The sequence below is a fragment of the Eutrigla gurnardus genome (assembly GCF_963514095.1).
Source record: "Eutrigla gurnardus genome assembly, chromosome: 19".
NCBI lineage: Eukaryota > Metazoa > Chordata > Actinopteri > Perciformes > Triglidae > Eutrigla > Eutrigla gurnardus.
Window position 1 is genome coordinate 14,922,552 of NC_139930.1, and position 22,808 is coordinate 14,945,359.

A 22,808-nucleotide genomic window follows, 5' to 3' on the forward strand; every position below is an offset into this window, starting at 1 on the left:
ACGCCGGACTGGCGAAGCAACGAACCCGACTATTGGCCGACGGGTTCTGTGACACCCAGAGAGAGCGAGAGACCTCGGGAGTACATGAAGCCGACTGTTGACTTCACGCTCTGCTCACCACACAAAGTCGGTTTACGATAGATAACGATGACTACATCGGGGTCCTTGGATCGGATGGAACTCTGTGAGAGCCTCTTGACATGGGTATGTGATCGAATGGGAAGTCCGGGGTCGTATTTTCACTGACAGACAGTTTCTCCGACGCCGGCGACGCTAGCTAGCATACGAGGCTACTGCTAGCTCGACGGGCTAGCGGGGGTAACGTTAGCAGGCTAGAGGGAAAATGACACGGGCTCACGTCGGTTAACGTTACGTATGCAGGCCAGCTGTTTGCTGCTTTAGCTGATGATGTGTTGCTTGCTAGCCGCCAGCAAACCGCCTACCCAGTCAAGGCTATAATTTTGCTTTCTAGCTCTGTGCAGTCGGGTATTTAGCTAGCTCAACTTCTTAATGCTCTATCGTACGTTATAACGGGGTGGAACAAACGGCAGGAACGTTGGCCTCGTCAAGTCTGTTTTCCTCTGGAATGAACACGAAACGTTACAGCTCGGTGTCTGCTTTGAGGCTGAAATCCTGCCATTGTTGACCACTGTGTCGGATTTCCCTTCCCCATTCCTCTCGATTAAACCGGTCAGCCCACACAGGGTCCTTTTCCCGGGTTTGGATTCGTAACGTCCACCCTAAATATGTGTGCAGACTGATGGACATCAGATTGTAGGATCACATGCTACATATTGTAGCATGTTTACATCCTGAGTGTTTTGACGCGACACAAAAAGCAGAGATGGTTGATGGCCTGAGAGAGAGAATGCTGATGGATATGATACAGACGGACTGTTCACGTCACACATCTGAAGAAAAGCCCATAATCTCTTATCTGGAATGTAGATTTAGACAAGGAACGGGCAACACGTAGGCTTTCTGACTTTACTTACTTTATGATGCTTTGACTTTTTCCCTCACAAACCCTAGATGTGTAGAGAAATGGATCAGTAGCTCAAGCAACACTCCTCCTGCATGGTCATGTGCTTCCTTACATGTCACATTATCATCCTTGAAATCAATTTGTGAAATATCTGAAGTGAAATTTAGGGTATGTTTTTCAGAGGGTGTGTGTTTAATGTGACATTTGCAGTATGTGCATCACTGAAGCCTGCTCCTCTTGTTGTCATGGCTCGCCTTATGTTGAAAATTGCCTTTTCCATGCTCCTAGTAATGAGTAATGTGGCTGGGAAACATTCCTCACATACCTGTCAACTGTGAAGTCACAGCACTGTGACTGACTGTTACTAAAGAGCATGAGGCTGTACCTCTTACTTAATAGCAGTGGAGATATCTAGGTGACTGTTTCTGCTATGGGGTCAGTGCAATAATCAGTCCAACCAGTTTTGATTGAAGGGATCCTGAAAGATGCAAAGCTCTTAGTAAGTTGTGGGTTATTTGTTATATATATATTATAATGAATGAACAGAAACACAAGTCTCATGTCTCATGACATTGTCGTCATTGGACAACAATTATGCCAGTTTCCCCCATCCCTTGTTTTTTTTACCCACATGAGCATAGAAATTGAATTATTTCAATTAAGCAGAGCTCTTGATATAACCCTTGCTTCATGAGCTATCATATAATTTCATTTGTCAATAAAATAAACTAAATAACTTAATAACTGTAATTAAGCATTTCCTACAAATGTGGGAGAAAACTGCTTCAAGGGTTAGTGTGTAAGATTTTATCTGACTGAACACCCTTCGCTTACCCTTCCCTTTCCAGGTGTGTCAGAGCACAATGCTAAAAATTGCGAAAGGCCCTGTTTAGAGCCAGTGTTTGGTTTGCTACTGTAGAAAGATGATGGTCTAACATGACATTTCTGGCTCACTCATGCTTTATACTGAATTGATCCACTGGGTTGCACATCACACATGCACTGGTTGTATTGTATTATGTATTGGTTATTTTTGTAGCACATATTTTTGAAACCATATCAGCCTGCACCACAATCTGGTTCACCGTTACAGTCGAAATGATCCAAGGTTGGCATGTGTGGCATTTGCATGTTTTTCTTCCTTCTGGATGAATGCAATCAAAACAAACAACTAACTGACTGATATGCTGTGTGATGCAACCTAATGTGGACATAACAGTTTAGAGACAAGCATCTGCCTCACTTTGATTACTTGTCCTATTCATGTGACAAACGAATGTTTCAAATGTTCCCAACTGTTTCCACAAGCCTGTAGGTGTGGGCTTCCTTTTGCTATGTCACTCCGCCCCAGCTGAGCTGTGTATGTCAATATTGTGCTTAAGCCAATATTTTCAAGGATATGATTATTTTTTTAATTGTTTTATCTCTGTTTTTTTTTTAACGAACACGTATTTATTTCTAATAGAAAAGAAATTCAATTTGTTACATGACTAGTTTTTATTTATAATTCTATGGCCCTTTGTGTGCTGCCACATAATTGAGTCAGTTATTGTGCATGTGACTCAGCCAGCTGTGATGGTTTCATGGAAAATGCACCTTTTTTGTTAAATCATTTTTTGTCTGAAACTGTTAAGGTCTCATACACTGTCAGACATTCTCATTTTTCAATGAAGATATTCATTATAGTGGACCATTCCCATTGTGATCCAGGCAGTCTATTGAACTTTTTTCCTCCATTGAGCTCTTATCTGCCCTTTTAGCAGATTGCTGTGGATGATGTGATCAACGCTGACTGAATGTAATGTGGAAAAGCCGTGCAACATGAGCAAATCTTGCTGAACCAGAACCTCCAAATCCCCCAGTTCACATGATGCTTTTGTCTCCAGATTAATTGCGTTTCAATCACTACATTGCAGCTCACATGCATGGATTGAGCACTAACAGGCCCTAAAATACCATGCAAATAAAACCACACAGCATGTTCTGTGGTAGACATCCAGTACTGAGAAATGAGTAGGCCCTATAAACTTGGTTAGTTTATAGGGTTTGGCAATTCATTACATAATAAATTAATTGGGAGGGTATGGTGATGATGAATGGGACTTGGCGCAGAGCTGTCTGTGAAGAGTTCTGATGTTAAAACTGAAATCAACTTGTGTGGATGGCTCCTATTAATCCTTTTACACTGTGGGCCACAGGCCAAAGGGCCTTAGCTCAGAGGTTTAGCACAAGGACAAACTGAGTTTCAGTCTTGGCACTGTCTTTAAAAAACTTTAAACTTTATTATACTCGCCATATAAATACTGGGGATCGAATTGCCAAACTTCTGGTCGACTGTGGCTAAACCCACTGGGCCTCAGCCACCCCAATTTTATTAAACAACTCATCATAATAAGCAGTTTGATTCAGAAAGCATTTTGTAAATAGACATCCTGCACTATCCATGAAGTTTATACATTTATTCATTACATTTTTTTATCGCTCAACACTTATTTTGAAAAGTGATCCCAGGCTGGCAACCAGGCATCAGCATTTGGTTACCAGAACTGATAATATGGTAGCCAATTTGAGTTACTTTTGTAGTTACTTGGTAGTTTATCTGATACTTTTTCATGAATTTGAATCTTAAATGTTGTCTGGTAAGGTGTCCACCCTCAATTCCTAGCATGCTATATTGTATGTAAAAAATACTTACATCATTGTTGAGGAAAATCTTAATTAGGCTCTTTCTCTAACATGTGAATGTGACAGAGAGCAGAGCGGAGAGCTGCTGTCTGCAGTGTAGTTGTTTCCTCTGTCAAGATTGTGAATTCTTCATCATAAGCACCCGCCACCTCCTTCCCTTCTGTCAGGGTCTGATTTCACCCAAACCGTCCATCTGTCGTTGGTGCAAGGACAATTCACTGTTGTTTAATCTATAGCCAATCGACTATTATGGCTGTGTATTTATATGTGACTCCTGGTCAGCATCCAAGGCATCAAGTGACACAAATGGCACAATGTCTGTGCCATCACTTATTGAAACAGACCTGGCTACAGGAGGCTTCTTTCACAGATAGCCAGTGCCTGCACAATGTCCTGTGCAGCATAAAGGTACACTCACCAGCACTGCTCCACTGTGGCTTTTCAAGAGACATCACATGGGCATACATTCTGTTTAAAGGCTTTGTAATCCAGGGGTATGTATACCACAGGATTGTTGACCTAACATAAGCATGTGGAGCCGTTGCTATGAGAATCTATGGTTGCTTGGGAACAATAGTTTAGGGTGTTAAAAACAGAGCAGTGCAAAAGGGGTATACTGTTGGTCGGTCAGTCTTCAAAACACAACAGAGTTGGATGTGTTGGACTTAGAGCAGCTGGTAGATTGATGATGTAATACCTCAACTCAACAGCACCAGCTGAACCAGGTGTCAATATTCAAACCTGTCATCAAGCACCAGGCATATGACCTGACACGTGCCATTGATCCATTCCATTCTCCGATAGAGTGGATACATTGAGACTTGTCATCCTGCCATGTTTGGTAAAATGTGTCCGTCAAAGCCTTTTGTGGGTTGTTTGTTTTTAATTTTCTTTCCTTCCTGCAAAAGGAAATGATGCAGACCAAATGTTTCTGTGGTTCAGAGCCACCACCAAGTTTCTGCCACAATTTCTACGATGACTTGTCTCGTTTCATTTAATTTTAGCACCGGTTCACTCCAGTAGAAATGTAATTTGTTGCAGTGTCCCACCCAGTGCAGTGTATAATTCTGTGTTCCAGTGTGCTGCTTACTGGTTAACGACATCTGCGTAATACAGTGCTTTTTTTTTTTTTTGTCTGGTGTTGGTGACTGAAGATGACACACTGCTCATCATTTTGAATGTATCAAGTGATCGTGTGGATGTTGTTTGAGTGTCATGTTGCCCTCATTTCCTGTGAAGTGTGTCTTTAGCTGTGTACAGTGAATGTCTTCTTGTTTACAGCCCTCTGTCCCTGCTAATAAGTGATAACTATCGAATATAATTTTCTGAGGCCTATGTAGTGTTGCTATATGTCCAAAAACCTATGGAAACACAACTTTACCAAGCACAGTGTCTCTCGTTTTTTAAATGTTGTCCAAACAGATACTGACATTAATGTGACGCAACAGTCGGAGATGGTGTTCTTGTTGCGTCATCTTTATTTAAAGAAGATTTGTTCTACAGCCAGTTATTTCCCAGCAGTGGAGACGGCAACCAGGCAAAATGGCACGTTATTGCCTCCCAGCAACTTTTCGCTGCTCTTCCCTGTATTTCCAGTTGTAAGAAATTTGAAGAAGTTTTATTTTTTAAACAAAGCTGAAACTTGAGTCTGACTTAAAGCCCTCTGCTCAGTTCATTTCACCCCAGTTAGGCCAGTGCTTGATGTGGATCCAGTCACTCAAACAATTTGGTCAATCTGCTCAATCCCTTGTTTGTTGCCTTCTGCTTTTGGTAAATCTGCACTTTGGGGCTTGAGAGCTGCATGTTGAGCCCCGTAATGGAAAGTGAGACTGACGGAACGGCGTGCAGGCAGAATATAAACCTCATCGTTTTCTTCCTGGTCAGAATTCCAACATTCCGCCTTTCAATTTCCCCTCCTTTAGCACGTGGACTATAATATTACCTTCTGTCTGGGCAACAGACTTTCAGCCTGGAGGGAAAGCAGCACAAGAGAATATGAAGCGGGGAAAGGAAACAATGACTCGCCAAGTGCGGGAAAAAAAAGATCAGAAAAATATGAGATGATGCGAAAGAAATAGTTATGACGAGCAAAGTTGAGTGAGGCGTGCGCTGCATACATGTGACAATATTTTGTCCTTCATGGAGCTACTGTCTAATTACCATTTTCATGGGTTGTCATTTTACCGCATAGTAGACTCAATGTGTGTTTGTGTTTAGATCCAGACATTTGGAGTGGAGGCTGTATGCAAGACAGTAGAAGACTTGACGAGCGGCATCGTCATGGCCCAAGCTCTACAGAAAATGTAGGTGTTTTTCCTCAGCCAATTTCCTAAACCTGTAGATTGCAAAAATTCCCCCTTAATACTTTTAATCTCTAATTCTCTTGTCCATCTGAATTTTCCAGAGATGTAGTATATTTCAATGACGCATGGCTCAGTAGAATCAAGCCAGAGGTCGGGGACAACTGGAGGTTAAAGGTAAGCATAAGCTAGGCTTTGTTTTATTAGTAGAAATCACCAGAAATGGTGATTATTTGTTTGTACTTTATGTTCCTAATCGATCTGTCTCAAGCTTTTTGTGAGTCACTATTTGATACGTTAACTCTCATTCTCCCCTGTGTTTGTTATATTGGTATTTCTAATATTCCAGCGACACGGCTACATAAATTATCTCTCTCGTTTTAGATCAGCAATCTGAAGAAAGTTCTGAAAGCCATCCTAGACTATAACCAGGAGGTAAGAAGGATCTACTCTATTCATTTTGATTTGATCAGAAGCCAGCCGCCACATTACATAAGCCAATGTGTAGCTAGTAAGGACAAGTTGTGACTGCCAACACTACCCTTAATCCCTGTGGCACAACGCGGGCCACGGTAATCCAGTTTTCACATTATGATATGGATTTGTTGTCATTAAAATGTTATTTGTGCCCATGTAGATCCTAGGCCAGCACATTAACGACTTCACACTACCAGATGTCAACCTTATCGGAGAACACTCTGACGCAGCAGAACTGGGGAGGATGCTTCAGCTTTTACTGGGCTGTGCTGTCAACTGTGAACAGAAACAAGGTACATGTCCAATCCTCTGCGTGTGTGCTCGTCAACATTTCTGCGGTATTTCATTTGAAAATAATGTTTTTTTGTTTTTCAAAAATTTCACATTGCATTAACAACTGACTCAGAGGCTTGAAATTAGTTCAAAATGTTGTCTGTTTCTCTAGAATACATCCAGACCATAATGATGATGGAGGAGTCGGTGCAGCATGTTGTCATGACAGCCATCCAAGAGGTGAACATCCGTGCTTATAATAGTAATTGATGTAAAATGAGAATAAAGTGGGAGTGGGAGTTTTTAAAGAGTAGCAGGATTTCGGGTGGGTGTGAGCAAGTCTCTCACTGTTTACACTTAACGTCTTCCAACCATTAACCTATTTTTTTTGTGTGTTTCTGCAGCTGATGAGTAAAGAGACTCCAGTGATGGGAGGAAATGACTCATACGTGGATCTAGACAGACAGGTATGGACCCACATCTCTGTCACAACCAATGATTTTTTAGGCCAGCCCTGTAAAACAGCAGGATGCGTGGAACAACTAGCTTCAGCAGAAGTGCAGTGCTATTGTGTAATCATTACTGCGTGCAAACTGTCTCAAAAACATCTTACACTGTTTTGAGGGAAAATGTGTTTGTTCAGCCCTTGATCCAACATGTAAATAATAATTTATTTTTCGTCTTATCCAAGTGGATTATAAATCGACAGGGTTTTTATTTGTTGTTCCGTTGTGTTCTCAGCTGAAGAAGACCGCAGAGGAGCTGAATGATGCCTTGTCTACCAAGGAAGAGATCGGCCAGAGGTGTCGTGAGCTTGACATGCAGGTTGGTTTTATGCAGTTGTAACCCCCCCCCCCCCCCCTTTTAAGGCTGTGTTTTGGACGTCATTCATAGCACAGTGTGCAGGTACTCTTATCGCATGTCTGAATGACCAAACCTTACAGACACCAGTGGGCCTTGCAAGGTTGTAGAGGTCAGTTAGTTATCCAGGTGGCACACTATTAACAAAAGTGAACTTGTAAATAACTGACATTAACAATGTATTTGTATTTGCAGCTGGTTGTTTTGAGAGGAATATTTGGTCTATGTATTAATGGCGCTGAAATCTGAAATTGTAGGAGATCAAGGAAAATGCAGCTGTGGATGTATAATTTGAGCAATAATAACTGTAATGTTATAGGGATAAATGAGCACGTACGTACAGGAACATAGTTAATAGTTAATTAGCTTCTATGTATCAAAAGTACAGACATGGTATAACACATCTACCCAATTATGTTTTGTTCTTACTTTTTCTGCTATATTTGTTTTTTCTTTTACTTTCTTAATGATTAATTCTTCTTACAGCTATTGTTTTGGTTTCACTTTAAAAGCAGCTCCTTTTTACCTAATTACACTGTGATTAAATGGTATCAAAACAGCTGATTGGACCTTTCCAATCAACACACTTTCTATATCTATCTTTAACGCATTTGATCATAGTGCACATAGTTATTTTCTTTTTTTTTTCTGCTGGAGCTGTACTTTAAAGGGTCACCTGCTCTCCTGTTGTCTTAAATCCATTTCCTCTTACTTCCTGACTATTTCAACACTGTGTGCCTTGCTTTAAAGGCCCGTCGTGTCCAAGAGGAGCGTGATAGACTGAGGTTAGAGTTTAATGAGCTAGAAGAGAGGGTAAATCCAAATTTTTTTTTCCTACTATTACTATTTTTCCATTCATGATGTGTGTGGTGTGCCGAAACGTCCCGGATTTTTTTTTCTTTTTCAGTCCGTTTGCACCAACATCCCCTCTGGAATCCAGATCCCCTTTCTCCTAATTGTGTGTGCATGTGTGTGTGTACACGTTTGCACACGAGTGTTTGTGCACACGTGTACACATGGCACACCAGCCACAACTGCCGTTTTGTCTGGGTGTGTCAGTTGTCACCCCTTCACTAATTATCCTCCGCCTCTTTTACCTTGGTGTGTTTCATTGCTTTCCCACAGCAATAGTAGACAGTAAGGGGTGGAACCCAGGAAGGAGGCATTTCTTTGCAAAACTGTTGAATATATGCAAATATTTACACGTACTGTATATTATTCATATGTGATGCAGCTATGTTTGATTACTTTTTTAACCTTTTTGAATGCACATTAAGACACTTTTGTATAATTTGTATTATTAAAACAACAACACATGACTCGGGTCAGCAAGTAATCGGCAGTACAATGGCTAAATACTGCAACTCAATACCTGCAGGGATTATTAAGTATATTTTTAGAAAATCCTTTCCTGGTTTTGGGAATGAATACAGCTGACTGCAGCTCTGTTTCCCTTTTTAGCTGTTCTGATCACAGCTTTGAAGGGATATAGGCTTATTGCAGTGAGAGAATGTTCTCCACATTTATAAACAGTCAGGCTTGAGAATGAAGGTATGTGGTAATGGGTTTGCCTTAATTAAAATGAATAACCCTGCTTATTCACCGTACATATGTTTCTATTTTCTCTTTTAATATCTTTTGAGGTCCGATGACAGACTTGGTAATGAATTATTATAATTAGTGGCATATGTAAAACAAAAAACAAATCTGCTTCTGCTTTGCTTTGTGTGGAGTTTGATACCCTGTCTGTCACATTGAGAAGGCAACATCAAACCATATGTAGCCCTCTATTTTGGAGTTTGTTGGTTTGCCCTGTTGAAATGTGTTTGCTGTGTGCTTGTTTTATTACCAGAGTCGATGCTTAAGTGATATAATAACATGTTTCCCTTCTCTGTCTCTCTTCTCTCTATCTTTAACATTATTTCCCTCTATCCTTCTTTACACCTGCCTTGCTCCCTTTTACCCATCTCTCCATCATGCCACTTCCTTGTCCATGTTTTCTTTTTGTGTTTCCATTCTTTCCCGTCCTTTTTGCTCTCTTCCCTCCCCACAGGTGGCAGCCCTGCAAGAGGAAAAGAGCAGTTTACTCGCAGAAAACCAGGTCCTGATGGAGAGACTTAACCAGTCTGACTCCATAGAGGATATCAACAGCCCCGCTGGACGCAGACACCTCCAGCTGCAGACACAACTGGAGCAACTACAGGAAGAAACGTTCAGGTGTGAAGTCGGTCATATCAACGAGTTTTAGTTGAATTGACTAATGCTGATTTGAAAGCTGATTATTGCTGATCCTTTCTAGGCTGGAGGCATCAAAAGATGACTACCGGATCCGTTGTGAAGAGCTAGATAAAGAACTTTTGGATGTGAAGTCACAGAATGAAGAACTTACATCGCTGGCTGATGAAGCCCAGTCTCTCAAGGACGAGATGGATGTCCTCCGGTAAGAAGGGAATGCAGAATATTGGCTCTCAAACCGAAGCGAAAAAAACTTAAAACAAGGGAATAAAAATGAGTCAGAAAAACAGGAGATAACGCAGGGCAAATAATGTATTGTTGAACCACTATCCTGTTATTTCAGGTGTGTTTCTACACAAACAGAGCCTTGGTAAAGAAGAGAAAATTAAAGTGCCTCTTGTCCCCTCCCTAGGCATTCATCAGACAAAGTTTCAAAGCTGGAGGGCACAGTGGAACACTACAAGAAGAAACTGGAGGATATGGGACTCCTCAGGAGACAGGTACGATAACGTGACTTTACATTATAGTGACAAGTTGTCCTAAATTCTCCCTAAACTACAAAAATGTCTATTTTTCTCACTATTTTCCAGAATAAGCTTTTGGAGGAGAAGAACACGGTGTTAATGCAGGGCAGCGTCAGTTTAGAGGAAGAGCTACGAAAGGCGAATGCTACCAAGGGCCAGCTGGAGACCTACAAGAGACAGGTACCCAACCGACAGCCACGTGGACTCTTATTTACATGGCCCCTGGCTGGGCGATGGACCTCAACTTGTAACTCTGTTTCCATAGTACTCACACACACGCGTAGATGTTGACAGATAATGCATGTCCATTAACTGCACTTTCTCTTCGCAGGTGGTTGAACTTCAGAACAGACTGTCAGAAGAGTCTAAAAAGGCCGACAAGATGGAGTTTGAGTACAAACGCGTCAAAGAGAAAGTGGACTCTCTACAGAAAGAAAAAGATGTACGTACAAGCCCGTCAGCTATCGCTTTGACAACAGATGAGCTTCAGGGAGCGAGGGCTATATTTCTGGGGTTCTAGTGTAGCCGGCGCATATGTTTCACAAAAAGCCAGTTTACAATCTAATATTAAACCAACAAAATGCAACCAATACCAAATATTGTCTCGTTGACTACAGATATGAATGCAAAGTCTGTTCATATAGGTCAGAAAAAGTAAGACCAAAGGCTGGAGATAACTTCTAAATGCGGTAGTTTCAAAAACTCGATGGATAGATCAATTCTGTTGCCACATTGGGGATCATCATTGCGGACACAGCACTATTTCTCTCTGTCATATTTCCTTTATAACCCTTTCACACCCTTTCCTCTCCCTCTACAGCATATGCGGACAGAGAGAGACTCCCTGAAGGAGACTATTGAGGAGCTACATTGTGTCCAAGCCCAGGAGGGCCAACTTACTTCAGGTAAAAGGAAAACTGTCAGGAGTGGCTCAATATGAGTATCTGAGCTTAGCAAAAGTAAAGCAAAGTATAACCTACTTGATTTTACTCTGTATTGACGGTACTGTCTGTTGGGTTCAGGCTTGTTCCCGATGGCCAGCAACGACGGCTCTGATTCGCTGGCTGCTGAGATCACCACCCCAGAGATTAGGTATGGCTTTTGAACCCCATATTTTGTTTCATTAGCAACTCTATATCACTACTTTCTCATTTTTTTTAAAACCATCAAGTGAAGTACAAAGTATCTAATGCATTTATATTCAGTAAGTTACAGAAGAAGAAATACTGCATCCAATTATTTGTATTTTCTGTTTAAGAAATACTGTATAATGTCAAAAGAAATGCATTTAAAATGACCTGTTTCCAAGTATTTGGAACCCAGTGTTGCTGTTGTTCCCTCTGTACCCAGATGGGTTCTGGGATGCTCCCTTTTCTCTCTACTGTTTGAAGGGGAGATGAGCTCAGCCTGAAAAGAGGTCTCTGTTATGTAATAGTTGTGTGTGAGTTACATCAGCCTTCCTGCTTTCTGAGAGGGGCTTGGTTTTCTGCTGGCAGTATACTGTGCCTGGATTATTATTTTTTTCAAAACTCGAGAACCAAACTAAATATGGTTTTACATTGAAATCCTCTTAAAGCTACTAAAGTTACTAATGGAAGAAAAAACACAGAGTTAAACCAGCCCAGACTAATTATTACCCTCTCGAGGAAGACGAAGAGCCGTGCCCTGAGGTGATGTCACATCCTGCAAGCTTTCGAAGGTGGAAGTGGAATGTTGCAATAGTCTTATTTCATGTGAGATAACTACAGAGAAGGGCTGTGTGAAATGCAAAATTAATGATGATTCATGCTCGTGCTTGTCAGTTCAGCATCCAGTATCGAGTGTGAAAATTTAACGGGAGGGCGCCTTTCTGACAGATTCAACCTGTTTCTTTTGTATGCAGCATCTGGGACTTATTTCTGTTGGTTTCCTCTGAACTATAAAAAAGGCTAGAACAACAGCTGGAAATGTAGTTATTCTCTCCATCCACTGCAGGGTAGGAATCAGAGTCAGAACCTCGTCTCAAGTCTTCCTTTTCTTTCCTGGCCTAACCTTTGCTCGCTAGCAGCTGAGAGTTCATCTGGAAACATTTTGTCAGTTGGAGAGTTGGAGAGTAGTCAGCTGCCACACCCTAAAAACCAATGAGAAACAGTCAATCTTATCCCTTTGGCAGATTGATTAAAGGGGGGACCTTTCCACCTGACATTTTTGTGTTTATCAGAGTACAAAGGTCATCAGTCAGAGGACTTCTCAGTATTACAGTAGTCTTGTTGCTGCAAATGTTTTAGTATTCACAAGACTGAACCAGCAGATGTGTTGCAGATATTAGCACAAGCCATTTGTGTAGAATTTACTGAGTTCCCCCAGTGCCAATAAAAATACAATTTCTCATGTTATACTGACTGCTGTTGCACAATTTGTGCCAAAAAGTAACCTGGCACAGATATTATAAATAGAGGAAAAACTAATGCGATAATGTTTTCACACGAGTCATGATGTAGAATGACATATTTATGTAAATATGATGTGAGTACAGGAGTATAACAACCAATATTGGTTGTTTTCCACTTAATGTGGTCGGCTATCGATGTTGTTTGAAAGTAACGCTTGCTTCTGTGTGATTACAGAGAACATCTGATTCGTCTCCAGCATGAGAACAAGATGCTAAAGCTGGCCCAGGAGGGCTCGGACAACGAGAAGATTGCACTGTTGCAGAGTCTACTGGAGGATGCCAACAGAAGAAAAAATGAACTGGAGACAGAAAACAGGTAAACCCGGACACATGCAGCATTAGCAGCAAAAGCACACAAACTTGAGGCTGGATTATTTATAGTATTTGCTTAGAAATAACTGTTAGTTTTAACTCTTCCATGCTCAGCATTTACTGAATGTAATAAACTCTCTTCGTGTAGTTTTGAGAGCCACACTTTCAATGTGGGATGATTGTGTTTCCCCTTTGTTGGAATGCAGATCAATCCCCCACAGAGATTTTCTTTGTCTACACTGGAATTTCAGTCAATGACCTTTTCAGACAGCCGATGTTTGCTCTCTGCTGTGTTAAAGCTATCTTGTCCAACTGGTCTTTTGTGGGTTTTTTCTTTATCTAGGTTAATCAATCAGCGCCTGATGGAGGAACAGAGTCAGGTAGAGGAGCTGCAGAAGAATCTTCAAGAACAAGGTTCCAAAGCTGATGATGTAAGTAACGACGTGTTTATTCTGATATCTGTTGAAATGTTTGCAACAACCACAGGGAGGCAGATTCCCATCATAATTAATCAAGATTAAATGTTAGACAAGACTGCGGTGCACTGCTCCTCCTCGCTCATGGTTTTGGTATTTTATCTAAAAAAAACAAACATATTTCCTCATATTTAACTTTGTTGTATCCATGATCTTTTTTGTTTGTGTGTGCGCTTTTACATTGTTTCTATGTTTTAATCATGGATCCCCTTGATAGCAACTTGGAATTTATTAAATGTGAGATTAGAACATATATTTCTTCTTGTCCGTATTAACACATTTAACTTCTGTTTCATCCGTGAAGCCGAGGAAAAATGTTGAAAATGATAATCGCACATACACACATACAAGCAAATTTAGTACGGGTAAAGTGCTGGTGTGTCAACAATGGGTGCAAAGATGGGAATGACCCCATGACAGATGATTGTTGCCAATCAGTGAAATACTTGTGCATTTTCTTTTCAAATAATGCTCCCACTCACAGACTATAGTAAGTATAACTTTGTGGTTCCTGACAAGTTCCCTCTTTTAAACTGTGCTCTTTCACTTCCTGAAACAAATGTGCAACAACTCAATGTAATACATATGCACATTATAAAAACTCTGCATAATGTGATGCTAATATTTTGTTTTTTATACATGCATATATTTTGCAAAAAATAAAATAACTCCAAATACAACCTTCGCGAACAGAATTATAACGTCATGCATTTGTTCCACTGAGTTGTTGCACAGAAGTAATAGTTACTTTTTTCAACAGATCTCTTTTTTTTCTGTTAGAAATAGATTCAATGTGTAGATTTTTCCTCCTTGTAGAAACTCAACTTTCCTCTTTCCTTGATGCTGTTTGACTTTAGAGACATATTTCTCTGCTCCCACGTGATTTTGCTGCTCACCACCTTCGGCACCACACAGTGGTATCGCCTAGGGATACAGGATTAAAAACACATAAAACAATGACACAACAGTTTATTGTAAATACTTTCATCCACCCAAAAGTTTGGTTTGATGTCTGCATTACTTCTCTGTTAGGGGCCTCATTTTCAGTACCTCCACTTTCAAACATTATCTGGTCGAACCTTTCCTCTGTTGGTTGACGAGGGAAATGTTTCTTGAAAATGTAAGTTGAGTTGTGTAGGGTGACATATAATCTCATAAGACATGTCCTTTATTTTGTCTTTTTTTCAGTCTTCCATTCTGAAGAAGAAATATGAGGAGCACATGTAAGTTATCATCTTACCGTCATTCCAGAAATATGTTTTGCTGGTTTAGGATGACACAACTTAATTTGAATAGATTTTTTTTTAACGTCCTCTTGGGATGCTTAATATGAAATGTTAGGAAAACATTTTTGATGTTGGTGCTTTGTACTCTCCACCAGTGAAAAGCTACGGGAGTTGAACAACGAGTTACTGAAGAAGAACGCCTTCATCGACGAAATGGAGCCTAAATACAACACAAGCTGTGAGTTTGGATTTTCTCTATCCTTTCTTACCATCTGTTCTTATTTGTAAATTTGAAATGAATTAATAGGTGATAATGTTTTGTAGATAAAACACAGAGAAATACAAATATATTTTTCAACACACACCCATAACAAAGGGGAAAAAAAGGTTCCAAAAAACGTTTATTCTCGTGTATTTTAGCCCAACGAGTGGAAGAGTTGGAAGAGGCCTTGAAGAGGAAAGATGAAGAAATGAAACAGATGGAGGAGAGATATAAGAAATACCTGGAAAAAGCCAAGAGTGTGAGTATATATTGTATCTATTCTTTGAACTATACTTTGCACGGTGTTGTAACCAGTGATGCTTGCTGAAGGTGTTGGTCAACAAGAAAATGTGTGTAACGTGATTTGATTGTGTCCTCTCCAGGTGATCCGGACGTTGGACCCCAAGCAGAACCAGGGTTCAGGTCCAGAGGTCCAGGCCCTGAAGAACCAGCTGCAGGAGAAGGACAGGATGTTGCACTCATTGGAGGTAACAAGTGTTGGAATACTTTGATGGTATGGAAAATGAACTGGACGGTGCAGGTTTTATATCAGTTGGTTTAACAAGTCACCTTCTAGATTAGCAGTAACTGGAGAAGGAAGCCTGTTTAACTTTGTGAAAACGCAATGGAAATAAAAGGTGTAATAACAGTGTGTTGTGGCATTTCTTATTTCTTTTTGTGTTTTATGTTTCCTCCAAACAGAAAGAGATGGACAAGACAAAAACCCAGAGGGATTACGAGGAGAAACTGATTGTCTCAGCCTGGTACAATATGGTAAGAAGGACCATCACAGCTAGTGTCCTTTCTATGTGCAAGAGTAATAATTCACAATTCATAATTGAATACCTTGAGCTTATGGATGCTTCGTTGGAGAAAAAGGAGACATGATGATGTCACATTGTACTCTTAAGATACTGTAATGGCCATTTTATACTTTAAAAAAAAAAACAATTACTTGAAAATGAAATGAAAATAATCATTTAGTTGCACTGGCACTGAAAAACATATAATTACCTACACCATTTTCCAGAAAACAGTTTTTCCTTTGCACATTTTCTTGTTCCACCCACATGTTTTCATGAGTGAATTTGAATGCTTTTAATGCTTTTTGTAATACCCTCCAGGATTGCATGGGATAAGAAGCTGTCATCATTTAAAAGTCATACAGGAAGGCATTTTTACCACCAGGGGGTGGCATATACTTGTCTATAAGCAATACAACAATAGTTGGCCTGTTACACATTTGATCAATTGCTGGTGTTTCTGTTTATGACTCGTTAAATCGGTACTAATAATGTGTTTAAGGTTAATTTGCTTTCTCATAGATCAAGATTAGTGCACTGATGACAGCTGATTTGTTTTTGTTCTCCTGCGAAAGCTTTGGCTCATACTGTGCTATCGATTCCCCGTCTACTCTCTGTCGTGTTATAGTGATGGGGACCATGAAGACCATTAATAAGACTTCCTCTGTATCTTTCCCCAGGGTATGTCTCTGCAGAAAAAGGCGGCTGAAGACAGACTTGCCAACACCGGTTCTGGTCAGTCCTTCCTGGCCCGGCAGAGACAGGCCACCAGCACACGTCGCTCCTACCCCGGCCACGTCCAGCCAGCTACCGCAAGGTAGATGGCAGCAGGGCAGAAAATGATGGGACGTTCCAAGTCCCCTGAACTTGCATATAGTAGATGTGCCTTTTTTCTTTTTACTTTTTTTTTTTGAGGCACACTATTTCCATTCATTTCTGATGGACGTTCTTGTTTTCCTGCATTCTGCCTATTGATTTTCTTTTTCTTCTTCTTGATCAGATCCACGAGGTAGAGATGCCAGGCAAGGCTGCTCAAAAATCTCGCACCACTTTTATTTTTTGTTGTTTTTCTGTCTCTCACAACGCATATTTGAACTTTTAACTCCTGTGATGCCAGGCTCCTACCCTTTAAACACGCCGACATATTTGATAGGGTCTGACTAACCACCCCAAACGCCCTCTCTTCCTCCTCCACAACCACTGATCTGTCTTCAAACTGTACTCTGTGGCAAGCCTTTGTCAGGCAGGTAATTTGGACCCCAAGGCAGGGAAACGCCGTATCTTTATTACAAGTTACTGTCATTTTTGTTTAGAGGAACCACCTTGCCTGTTTATGCAGTATTTATGCGCCGCTCTGTCAAAGCATTTGAGGGTGATCTTGTTTCTTTACTGGAGTTGGCAGATTTTCTGTCTCTCAGATGTAGCTTTCAGCAGGTGACAGCAATTGTCATTTTGACGTGTCAGTGTTTAGAGTTGTGTTTTTCAAACGGGGATAAGTTGCTCTTCTGCCGTGTCTTTTATGTTTGGATTTTTGAATTTAGATGGAATATTGAGCAACAAACGAACTGAGGCATAGGAAGATGTATGGTCATCGCATGTAAATGTTCCATTTGCTCGCTAAACGGTCTGAATGATGTCTAATGTGACTACATGATTTGGGAGAAAACTATCAGCTGATCACAAAGCAGCAATAATTTAGACTGGTAATTCCCCATGTTACAGTTGTTTCAGAAGTCGCAATGGTCTACCACTAGGTAGACCAGTGTGCTACAGAACTGTGTAGACTGGTTTCCATTCTCTTTCCACTGCATAACTTCACATGCATTGGTTTTAGATTAACCAGCATTTATCATGTTGTCTCAGACAACACCTTATGTGCCATAGTGTTGCATTATAATGCATGTGCCACAGTATACTGTCAATATCATCCAGGCGTCCCTCCTCACATTACAGGCAAATCTGGTTATGAGAGTTTGAGATCCTGGGATTGTTGGTTTGAAAAGGGATTTGGTTTGTAGAACTTCCTTTGTGCCAGTACGTCAACAAAGAGAAGGCGTTTATTCAGTGCAGTGTGCCGTGTAGCACACGTGCTTTCCTTGTCATTTAAGAATGAATTGAAAGCTATCGTAGTGAAAAGGTCATTCGAGGAGTGTTAAAAGGTGTTTTTTTTAAAAATGCGTCGTAATGCCCATGTCACTTTAAATAGGAATCCAATCCTTATGCTTGTTGGAGCTGTTCCTGTCCTTTCTTTAACCATGTTATTGTTCCACTCTGTTTACATTGTTTTTATGCTATGTTGTGATCGATCTCTTATTAACATGACGGAGCCTCGGAGCTAACCCTGTTCCTTTGCCGTGTCTGTGTTTAAATCCACGCTATAATCTCGGGCTAACAAACCGTGCCGTCTGACCGTTGTCTCTCTTTCTCCTCCCTCAACAGCAATGTCACTGCATGACTGGCACACCAATGAACTGGCCAAGCCTGGCGCGGCCTGGCCCGGCCCCGCCTTTGGCCTTCGCTGGCCCCGGGCTGGGCTAGACTGTGGCCCGCGCTGCATGAACCACCTGCCTGCCTGCCTACTGTTTGCATGACTTTGCCTTGACTCGAGTCAGCGAATAACCAGCACACCAGTAGCAGCATGAGCAGCACTAACAAACCCTCTGCAGTGTCACGCATTGTAACCTCCAGACAAGCCCGAGGTGGCCAGAAAGTAAGCTCCTTTCCACCCTTCCAGCTCCTTTCCTCGTTTCTTGTTCCTCCTGCTTTTCGTCACCCTCTCCATCCTCCTACACTCCTCCATCTCTCCCCCCTCCCCTCACTGTTCATGGAAACGCCTGCTTGTGCTTCCACACCGCATCAAGTCTGTTACAGCTCAAGTTATGTTACAAACACCGAGGACGAAACATCGCGGCATAGTCTGTCAATCAAGCATTTGATCTTTTAACAAGCCTTTTGCCGTGCGTCACTCGACATCAGCCGGCTGCTTCAGGATACCTCAATGACATATTTCCTCATTTTTGTTTTTATTTACATTGTTGGAGGAGAGTCATGCATCAGAGTGAGAGAAATATTTGAGAGATGTAGCCTGAAGATGCATAACAAAAGAAAGCTCTGCATTAAACTTCCATATTATGTGTATTAATCTCCTGCAATAGTTCTGTCCAGCCTCTCCTCGACATGTTGCTCGATGGCATCTTAGAAGTGGTTTTACCTCAAGTATTAGTGAGTACAACAAGGAGAGCATAAGGGGCATTATCGTGTTTCCTTCTAGGCTTTTGGACAGTTTGCAGTCGGACATAGGATGGCTAAATAAGTGTTTTAACATGAATGACATTGTTACAGATATGTTTTTATGCAGCACAAAAAGACCCCATTAAGCCTACTTGCAATTTTTCTGTCAATGCAAAAAATGTAATACACATTTATATAGTGGTTATGTTGTAGTTGACTACTAGGTTGTCCATGTTATTTGTCTAATTGGCAAATGACCTGTCTATTTGAGGCAAAAGCCAGAGGTTCTGCTCACCGTTCGTGAGACATTTACCATAAAACATGAATGCCAATTTGATTGAATTGGGCTGAAAAACATATTTTAGCTAAATAAGGGTATTTAACTGTGCATTAGCTCATGCAGGCTAATGTACAGACACTTTCCTGTTGATCAAAGATCAAAAAAGGAATCAGTACATTTCAGGCGGTTCATTGTAAACCTGCATTCCTTTAACAGTGTTTTGTTGCATCTTAACAGAACAGTTAGATGAAAAACATTGTTGGGGTTAACAGAAGTTGACTGCTTGCAGATGCAGTGTTAACCGAACAAGTTATACAAGAAATAAATTCTAGTATCATGAATATGGAAACTTAACTTAGTGTTGCTGCAAGTCATACTGTACATTATGTGTAGTTTTTAAATAAATGTCTAATTTAAATTTTATTTCCAGAGCATAGTATGATGACATAAAGGATGAGAGAAACCGGGGAAAAAAAAAAAGATGGGCCGAAGAATATATGCATATTTTAGGCATAAGTGCATATGTTTTTCAAATGAGAGAGATGGTTTAATCCTCCAATTTTAGTCTTTGTTTAAAATATGTTATTATAAAAACCAAGCAGACCAGTTGTATTTTTTTGAAAAAGGAAAAATATATGGAGATGAGCTTTAAATCTCATCTAGGTGATAACCTTATTGACAAAAAGCTTGCATTAAAATGAATTAGGCTTAATGAGGGTTTTTTTTGTCTCTATTTTAATCTATTTTACTCATAAATGTTATATTGTGTAACCTTGGTTTAATTCATGCCGTGCATTTTTATCTTAATGGCTTATTTATTCGTTTGCCGCTTGTACAGCAGTGTTCCATTTTTTTTTATATATCAGTAGTATTATTCTATATCACCACTTATACTGTTACAATGGATTTGAAGTTTCCATGCGACATCCAGATACTGTTAAATACTTGTCTTATGCAACAAAAGGAGGAGATGGTTTGACATAGTGTAGTATTTGTCTACGTCTCATGAAAAGGACACTAATTTTATGAATAGTGTCGGCGTAAAATGGAGAAGAGTGCAAGGTTCCATTTACCTCCAGTCTTTACAGGAAGAGGCGTTTCTTAGAAAACCTGTCATGTTTGAAACAGAACAGAAACAGAAGCACATTTGTACACTTTTAATTCACCGGATTGTTGGTGAATTTACCGTTACTCCTACAGAGGATCTTATTTTCCAGTGTTTTAGCGACGGCAACAAAGGCATGTCTGTGGGAAAAGGCTCATTAGCTGCTGGACACGCGTGTGTAATTTCATCGAAAATGAAATTAGCTCACATGTTTGTTTAACTCGGATCAGATTGGATTCCGCATTTGGGCATCACATAGATTAGTTTTCCAGACGTGAGCGAGCGAGTGAAATAATATTTTGAGTTTGAATTCAGTTGCAAAACGAAGGGGCGTGATGTTTTGACAGTTGTTTCTGTCCAAATGTGTATTTTGTGAACCATTTGCCGTTAACATCCAGCTGTAAGTTATATTACACAGAACTGTTTTAACCGTCCATCCCCATGAGTCATCGGCTTGGTAAGAAATCTGTATATAATGGAACACATCCACATCGTGCTCGACCTGTTGAAATTTCTATCAGGGATGTTGGGGAAGCATTTTCTTCATTATTTAATATCTCCCTAAGAGAAATCGTATTATGTCGTCCCCTTTTATCACCCACCAAGTCGGCCACTGTATTTTGTTGCTTAGTGTCTGTGTGTTTACTTATTATGGCAAATAATGATACTGGGGTGAATATTATCACAGTAATGGAACCAGAGAAACTGACTTCAGAAGCCAGCTGTATGTTTAATGCCAATTTTCTTTTCAATAAAGAAGGAAACGTGACATCTTGAACAGTATAGTTCGAGCTATGACCCCCAAATCCTTCCAAAAAGCCGGTCCTTACGTTGTGTATTACTTACATGCCCAAGCTCAAATGAATACCAGTGTTCCCTAGTGCTACCTGACTGCTAATTGTCAAAAATGTATTCGAGAGACGAAGCATGGGGCTGTTAGCAGGTCAGAATCGCAGTGTTTGATGTATTTTTTTACTCATTCGAAAAAAACCCTTTCTTTTCATATTGAAGTAGCAAATAACCTTCCATTTGCCAAGTTTTCTATCGCTTGTATACAAACACACATGTACATACTAAATGTGATGGCGGTGGGGGAGGCGTCTGGCTATTTGAAAGTGAGAAAATAAAACATGTCAAGTTTAGATGGATTTCATACAGCGTCTGTCCGGTGAGGACCTATGGATGAAACTGTGCTTCCTACACTGCAAAACTTGGAAATTACATTGTAAATAAAGCTTGTATAAAACATAAAATCTGTTTTTTTGTTATATTGCGGACCAGTACCACGCTATCAGATATCACATAAAACATGCACCGATTCACAGGTTGACTTTATTAAAAGTGGACTAAAATCAGACCGGCATTAATTAATCCATGACATCAAACTCCAATGTTTGCAAACCAAAATTGATTGATGTTATTTTTGTATGACAATGTATCAAATCAAAGCTACCTGGATAGAAAACAGGTTTACTGATCCTCACTGCAGACACAGTCAGCAGAGGTATCCTACGACTAAGAATAAAGATTAATGCCATTGCTGAATGTGTAAATGGGTAACTGTTCGCTGCATCAACTTAAACGGTAACATGTCAGTGTTGTGCACTTCTTCCCGCTGACCCAAGTGGCCAAAAGGAAAAAAAGAGTCATTTAATGAAGGTAAAAAATGCCACAGACTCAGATCCGGTTGCCATGGACATCCAGGAAGGGATCAGGACCGAAACCTTGGGGGCAGGTATGTCTCAGACACACACAAACACACACTCTTATTTATAATGCTTGTCCTTAAAGTTATAGTATATAGTTAATGCCATGGAAACAGGTTTCCCCAATAACCACTATTAACCCAGTGTTATTTTGCCATAGTTCTGTTTGAGCTATGCATTGTCGAGAATTCAGATTTCCAGCATCTGCTCCTCTTATGAATTGACTCACACGAGCGCATCCCTGCCTGGGAAAGGAGCCCGGACGGCCCTCGAGGCTGCGGACACAGGAACTTCCCTGTATCAGTGTCCCATTCTTCATCCCTGAGAGTTTCTCTCTCTCTCCCTCTCCCCAACCACATGCCTCTGGGTGCTTCCTCCTGACATTTCACAGGCAGAGGTCCAGAGTCAATAAAAACACTCTTCTCTGGTTTCTCACTCACTTCCATCAGGACGGGGTCTGATTGAAAGGAGGGGAGATCATCGTCACAGTCCAGTGTGTGGATATCGTTTTTCCCGTGCAAATCATGTTTGCTGAGGCTTCATTTCATGCCAGTTAGGACCATAAGACAAGTTGCTGAATCTAATGTTGTGGTTTACTTTGACTGTGATGGTGTTTGGGCAGCAGTTTGAACGGGA

General features: G+C 40.6%; 1 protein-coding gene across 2 annotated transcripts; it reads left to right on the forward strand.

Moving 5' to 3' along the window:
- Positions 1-9: 9 nt before the first annotated feature.
- hook3 (hook microtubule-tethering protein 3) lies at positions 10-21,719 on the forward strand. 2 transcript variants are annotated; one of them, XM_084035641.1, is made up of 24 exons: positions 10-204; positions 5,888-5,973; positions 6,075-6,147; positions 6,355-6,405; positions 6,608-6,740; positions 6,893-6,960; positions 7,125-7,187; positions 7,462-7,545; positions 9,635-9,798; positions 9,881-10,021; positions 10,229-10,316; positions 10,407-10,520; positions 10,672-10,782; positions 11,161-11,245; positions 11,363-11,432; positions 12,947-13,087; positions 13,427-13,514; positions 14,748-14,782; positions 14,941-15,023; positions 15,206-15,306; positions 15,431-15,535; positions 15,750-15,821; positions 16,531-16,667; positions 18,290-21,719. In XM_084035641.1, the coding sequence occupies exons 1-24, from the start codon at positions 148-150 to the stop codon at positions 18,303-18,305; spliced, it is 2,166 nt and encodes a 721-aa protein (XP_083891767.1). In that variant the 5' UTR covers positions 10-147; the 3' UTR covers positions 18,306-21,719. The 2 variants fall into 2 exon arrangements, with proteins under 2 accessions (XP_083891767.1, XP_083891768.1); XM_084035642.1 differs by lacking the exon at positions 18,290-21,719 and having other exon boundaries at positions 16,531-18,280.
- The last annotated feature ends 1,089 nt before the right edge of the window (positions 21,720-22,808 follow it).